We start from the raw sequence: 7,253 nt of genomic DNA on the forward strand, positions 1-7,253 counted from the left end.
GAGGAAGGAAGGAAGGAAGGAAGGAAGGAAGGAAGGAAGGAAGGAAGGAAGGAAGGAAGGAAGGAAGGAGACACCACCAAATTCAAACTCATCGCCATCAACTCGATGCCGATTGATAGGGGCCCTGACAGGGAAGGGTAGCCCTGTCCCTTTGACTTTCTCAGACTGTAGCTTTTTACAAAAGGCCCCGTTGGTACAGCTGGTGGTTTCAAACTGCTGACCCTGCAGTTAGCAGCCCAACATGTAACCACAGCTCCACTGCATCTCTCTGCCTTCCGTCTAGCTCTTGTTATCTTTCCCTCTGCCAAATCCCAGGCCAGCATCCGCTCTGTAAGCACTACTACACTTCCGAAACTCAGATCACAGACTTAACCCGTCTCTCCAGTCGGCCTCTTCCTGGCTGTGACAGGGCAGGGATGACAGGCGTGCACGCACCCCAGGCCCGGCCCAGGGCCTGCTTGGAGGCCCCTTCTTGTCTTCACACAGCAGCATGAGGGGCAGGGCATCTTCAGCGGCTGGGCATCCACAGCACCACGATGAACTCCGAGATGCCCATGTTGAGGGGTTGGGTGACCGCATTGGCTCCCTTGCATAGCTGCCAGCAGTTACAGGGCTGCTGGACGAGGTCCAACAGCCTCTTGGTGAGGTGGGCATCTGCGAGGGCACAGGCTTTCGGGTTTACAGCTGCCGCAGTCATGGCTGCAGTTCTATGGTCTCACCCCTACGGGAGGAGCACGGTCAAAGTTGGAGCATGAGCGGTGCCAACGCCGGAAAGCCGCCCTGGGAAGGAGCAACAATGGCTGCCTCCAGGAGAGTCCTCTGTTCCTGTATCTCCATCCCCCAACTGCACGAAATGATGTGTTAAATAAGATGTGTGCTTTCATACATGCATGGCTAGGACTCTGGGCCTGCTGAGGAAAGATTTCCCCCAGAGCCTCTGGAGAGAGCATGGTCCTGCAGAGCCACGAGACAATGGCTGTCCGTAGTTTTCAGCCACCCCGGTGGTTTTGTTATGTCGTATTTTGCTATGTCCGCTCTAGGAAACCAATACAGCTGCCTTCTAGCCTGCTATTCAGACGGTTGGCTTGCTGCTCCTACTTAAAGCTCCCTCTGTCCCACCAGCTCGGAACAATCACTTGCCCATCTTCAGCAAAGTTCCAGAAGGTTCTAGAAGGTTTGTCAGGGAGAGGAAAAAAATCTTGTGCAACACATGTGGGTCTGGGAAGGATTTAACTTCCGGATCCCTGCAAAGTAGCCGTGCATAGCTTAGTTCTGCCTCCAGTCACGTGAGATCCTATGAGCATATCATTTTCACTTCTGGCAGATTTGGGCCCTCTCCCTTTAAAGTACACCTCCTCCCAATATGAGTGGGAAACTGACACCTTTTAATATGGAAGGTGAGCAGATAAGTGGAATGGCTATCGCGCCCATGATAGAAATTCTTTCCATACCTGCTTAAATAATTTAATGGCATAGGCTCGGTCTCGAATCTCCACTCTGAATACCTCAAACATCTCCCCTTCTCCAATTAGGAAGTCTTTGTGAAAACATTTGGTTCCTTCCACGATGTCTTGAAAGTTGATGGAGGATCTGAGCAATACTCCTTAGGAAGAAAAGTCAGGAGAAAATAAGTCACCTTTTCACCTTTTTCTCTCTTAAAGAGCCTAAAAACAAACAAACAAATCAATAGAAAAATAAAATAATCTAGTAAGTCATCATTATAATGAACCAAGACTAACAAGCAGAAGCAGGCCAGTCAAGGAGAGCCCCAGGACCCCATGTGAAGTTCCCTAAAAGGACAGGGGCTCACATGCTCGCCGCACCTTGACTGGGTCTGGTTCTTCTCAGAACTGCACAGGACAAGTGGCATTTTGGATCTTTGTTTTTGTTTTGTTTCATTTTATTTTTTTACTTTTCACAGGCGTGGCATCATAAATTATTTGTCCATGTGTGATTGGTAACATCTCTCAATGTAATGTCCTCTTGGTCCATCCAGGTTCTAAAATGTTTCCCTGGTCCCTTGTTTATTCTTTAGCATTGCATAATGCTCCAGTGTGTGTATGCACCATCGTTGGTTTATTCATTCTTCCATTGATGGGCATTTGGGTTCTTTCTATCTGTTGTTTGCTATTGTGAATAGTGTTGTGATAAACATGGTGTGCATAAACCCCAAAACTCACTGCCATCGAGTTGAGTCTGACTCCCAGGATCTCTGTAGGACAGAGCAGAACTGCCCCTTTGGGTTTCCAAGGCTGGACATCTTTACGGGAGCAGACAGCTTTATCTTTCTCCCAAAGAATAACTGGTGGTTTTGAACTGCTGACTTTGTGGTTGACAGCCCAACTCATAACCCACTTTGCCAGCAAGGCTCCTTTGGGTACATACAGCTGTTCATACCACAGCTCTTACTTCTCTAGGATACGGCACTAGTAGTAGGCTTGCTGGATCACATGGTATTTCTAGTCCCAATTTTGCAAGGATGCTACATTCCATTTTCCAAGCGTACATGCTTAGCTGCTGATTGAAAAGTTGGAAGTTTGAACCCCCGTGGAAGAAAAGGCTAGAGGTCTGGTCTCATAAATGTCACAAGCTAGAAATGCGATCAGGCAGTTCTACTCTGCCCTATAGGGTGGATAGGAGTCAGAATCGACCCCACAGCACACAATAGCCACAACATTACAAACACAATATCTATCTACGGAAATGTGTGCACTGAACCTGCATATTAATCAACAGACAGCACATAGATTGAAAGGAAGGTGGGATTTAAGGAGAATGGCTGTTTCGCTTTTACCTTTGTCATTCCGCTCCGGAAGAAGAACGTTCTTCACTGTGACGGGTGCTGTTTCCTACGGGGAGGAAATCATACTGAAGGGATTCTGTTTCCTAAGTCCAGCAGGAACACAGCCCTGACCGAACCCCGAAGCTCCCCCTGGGGAGACGCAACAAAGTGCATTCTAATTGAGAAGAAAGCGAGTAGAAAACAAACTCTCACATTACCCAAAAGCATTCATTGTCCTGTACGCTTAAGGCTTTCAAACTAATTCTGAAAATTAAAGTATCAATACCACGGTCCATTATAATCTATTTTAAATCGATTTTACATGGCTTCTAATGGTACGTAAGCAATCGCTGCTAATTTTCTTTAATGAAAATGAATAGCAACATGCCAAAGGCTAAGAGGACCAGGAAATCTAAATTGGAGTTAAGGCAACGGCGTAACTCACAGGGCCCTTCCTAGTTCTGCCTCAACTCTGCGAGCACAGCCAGGAGAAAGTGCTTAACCTCCAAGCACTCAGGGACTCTCTGATGCCCTGGTCCCCTCCTTAAATAAAGCAGAACGAGGAAGCTACAGGAATTCTGGTTTTCAAAAGGGTGCTGGCAATCCAGTATTATTCTTTTGGGAAATTTCATTCTTTATGCTCAATTATATTCATATACACAATGGCCCTCAGGGGTCATTATCTATGTACACACACTCTACCTTTGGTGGAAATTTTGGAAAGGCGTCCCTTGGATGACTTTGCTCTGAAGGTTTCAAGGCCATTCCTGAAAGAGAAGTAAAAAGATTTCTGCGTCCTCTTCATCAGGGGCTAAATACAAAAGTATTTTATGACCTTAATCAACATTCTTGAGATTGTGTTAACAAATAACTAGATAGTAACGTTCTTTCCTATAGCTCAGTTTCAATCCCACAGAATGGTTGTAAAATTACACATGTGAAATAGTTTTATGATGATCAAATTTTGTATAAACATACTTTCAGTCATTTAAAACATGAATAGTTACTTTAAATTATTGTTAGCCTTCACTACAGATATGAAACTATAAAGCAGAAATTTAAAAGGGTAAAGGCAACATTTTTATTGTCTTTTTGCACATGTACTCTAAGTTGTACAACGATGGAATGATATTTTTCTGATTACTTTTTATCCTATCATCTTGTACTACACATCAGAGGTGGTTTTGTGTATGTGCGTGTGAGACAGAGATTAACCACAAGTAACTACCACACCACCCGAAATGCAAACCCATTACATTGAGTCCATTTTGACCCCCAGGGGTTCTACAGGACAGGGTTGAACTACTCAGTAGGGTTTATTTTTTTTCTTTTTAATCATTTTATTAGGGGCTCATACAACTCTTATCACAATCCATACACACATCAATTGTGTAAAGCGCATTTGTACATTCATTGCCCTCATCATTCTCAAAACATTTTCTCTCCACTTAAACCCCCGGCATTAGGTCCTCATTTTTCCCCTCCCTCCCCACTCCCCCCCTCCCTCATGAGCCCTTGATAGTTTATAAATTATTATTTTGTCATATCTTGCCCTGTCTGACGTCTCCCTTCACCCACTTTTCTGTTGTCCATCCCCCAGGGAGGAGGTCACATATAGTTCCTTGTAATCGGTTCCCTCAGTAGGGTTTCTAGACTAGCTCCCGCAGAGCATTACCAGGGCCCTCTCCACCCATCCCTAATTGTAGACTTGCAGATGCAGTGAATTACTTGACATGGCTCTTCTAGCCAAAGTCTCTTTAATTCCCACCAAATGACCTGCACAGAACTGGGTCCGAAAGTGAGGACAGGATTCACCTGTACGTAGCAATTGTTAACAGGATTCATGGGTTGCCATCCGGCTGGGTGGAAAACGAGCCCACTAAGACACTGGGTGGGAGAAATCTCACTACCAGCAAGAACCCAGAGTGAACCTCCTGACTCCCGAAGAGAGCTGTGACCTTGGAGGAGCAGCAGCAGAGGCAAGAAGCAGAGCATGAGGCAGAGTGTGGACTTCCCGGCCCACAGGGCACGGAGAGCTGAGAGCCGCTGGGCCGGAGGCTGACGTGTGGGCTGCCTTTGGACAGTTAATTGGAGGAGTTGGGCTTGCTGGCCGCAGTACTTCAGATGAAGGCTTACTTTCATGGGGTGCCTCTAAGCACTGAATTTAGGGAGCTGGGTTTACGGACTCAAGGAGCTTGAGCTGAATGCCAGTGGGTAGAGGTTTACAATGGAGTGGCTTGCTCTTTGGGCATTGATCAGCAGCCCTGGAGGAACTTTGGAACATGCGCTGACTAAAGATCTGTATCCTGAGCATTTCTAACCTGCATTGTACCCTGTTAAGGTCCTTAAGAAACCCTATTATCATGAGCATTGTCTGTGAGTTCTGTGAAGCCATTGCAGGGAGTTACAGAACTCAGAAGATAAGAGAACAAGATTCTAACTTCAGCTTTAGATTTCCGTCTGCATTGAGGTAGTCTATGTAGCTTCCTACAAAAGATTAAAGCCTGCCATAGATTACAGTTAAGTAAGAAAAGGAAACATCAGGTAACTTCTAAAAATTGTTTTCTTGGCCTATACTTCACATATCGTACAGTTTAATCATTCAATCTTATTAAGAACAGTTGTGCGATCAATTTGAGAACATTTTCTTCTTGAACTCATTGTTGTTAGAGTCATTTCCCTCCCATTCCCCTTGCCCTGCCCCAGATAATTATTAACCCAGTTACTGTCTCTATAGACTTACCGAGCCGGGATTTCATATGTAGAACATCGTACAAACCACAATCAAGAAGTAAACAAACAGACAAAACAACAACAACAACGATCAGACAAAGCATAAAAAGACCTCAATAGAAAACAGAAAATATTAAAAACTGAAACAAAAAAAAAGAGAGATGAGATGATGAAGTGTTACATCTTAACATAACTATACCTGCTATAATCAACTTTACATGTTCTCTGATAGCAAATGATTCACATCCTTGGACTATGTTCAGAGGGGAGTAGCAAATATCTTGATTTAGGCATTGTGAAGAACAAAATTTAAAGTTTGGAGACTATTAGAAGACTTAAAGTTAGTGTTTTGTTATACGTGAAAATGAGGTGATATTTCAATGTCATAAAATGGAAGATCAAATAATTCTCCCAAGAGGTCAGCAGAAAGCGGTGAGCTCCGTGTCAAAATCAGAACACTGCTGTTAGTCGTGGAGCCGCGCGTGTGAGACGGGATACGTAAGATCGCAGTCCCGACGAGCGTGGAAAACAGCCCTGATAAGCTTGGGGCCTAGTTTACATACATGAAGAAATCACCTAAAGGTGGCCGCTGGCACTGCAGGGAGAGTGCCAGGGTTGTGGGTTAGTGTTGGGCTGCCAATCTCAAGGTTGATGCTTCAAACCCAGCAGTCACTTGATGGAAGACAAGGCTGTCTGCTCCTGCAAAGATTTACAGCTTCAGCAACAAGGCACAGGGCTGCTATGAGTTCTCATGGGCTCAATGGCAGTGGTTTTGGATTGGGGGTTGATTTGGGTTCTCACTAGGGCTCCTTTACGTGTGTGTGTTGGTGAGGAAGTTCTGACTCTCCTAAGAGTAGTGTTTCCAGGGCTGTGATCTGTATGGAAGCAGCCTGCTACATCATCTTCCCATGGACCAGCTGGTAGGTGTGAACTGCTGATCGTCAACAGCAGCCAAGTGCTTAACCGCTGCGCCATGAGGGCTACTGACGAGACTCAGTCGGCAATCCTAATCTACAACGTGGCGCCTGGAGGTCAGAAGCTGGAAAGTCCAATTCTCTCTGCACCACCAAAATGAACACAAAGTTAGGAAAGGAAGGTAAAGATGAATGGTTTGGACACTGCTAGGCCTGCCCACTGAAGAAAGATGAAATAGTTGCAGGCATTTTCATTTAGGATCTCCAAGACCCGTGATGGAGAGAAACCAGGACAGGGGGCATCTGCTCAACAGGTTGCACCTACATTTCCAAAGAGTCGTGACATCTTTTCCTTAGCCACCAATCCCACCAAGATTCTCAGGATTATGGTTTACTTCAAAATATCAACTCAATAATTACAGTGAAATAATGCTACTTTCTTTAGTGGTGAACTCCGATCAACCCCATAGCTTCCTATTGTTTTGTACGTCAGTGTTTGTCTCCCCACCCCCGCCCCAATCAGCTGATATTCCACTTAAAAAAAAAATCAACTTTGGATATGCAACAGACTGGAAGCCAGTCCGGCATGTGGAATTTCTGCCTACTGCCAGTCCAGCTCATTTTCCACTGCCTCAATTAACAACACAGAGAGGGAAAGCTAGTCTCAAGCCGACTGCAGAATCTGCAGAAGGAAGCACACCCACATGTCCTATCAAAGTGGTTTGAGGTGATATTGTGAACGGCAAACCCCGTGGGTGGTTCTCGTAGCTGGAAAAGATGCAGGTAATGAAAAGGCACTGCATTTATAGCTCCCAGGGACTCAC

At 45.3% G+C, this 7,253-nt stretch overlaps 1 protein-coding gene across 1 annotated transcript in view; it reads right to left on the reverse strand.

The window, feature by feature from the left end:
• IRAK3 (interleukin 1 receptor associated kinase 3) overlaps positions 1-7,253 on the reverse strand; it is a 62,266-nt gene that overhangs the window by 32,802 nt on the left and 22,211 nt on the right. The window contains exons 3-5 of the mRNA XM_045288915.1: positions 3,485-3,549; positions 2,795-2,849; positions 1,452-1,603 (exon numbers count right to left, since the gene is read on the reverse strand). Coding sequence (XP_045144850.1) covers positions 1,452-1,603; positions 2,795-2,849; positions 3,485-3,549 — 272 coding nt within the window. The remainder of the gene's footprint in view (positions 1-1,451; positions 1,604-2,794; positions 2,850-3,484; positions 3,550-7,253) is intronic.

The sequence above is a fragment of the Echinops telfairi genome, unplaced genomic scaffold (assembly GCF_000313985.2).
Source record: "Echinops telfairi isolate 266 unplaced genomic scaffold, ASM31398v2 ScPeMD7_2;HRSCAF=8, whole genome shotgun sequence".
NCBI lineage: Eukaryota > Metazoa > Chordata > Mammalia > Afrosoricida > Tenrecidae > Echinops > Echinops telfairi.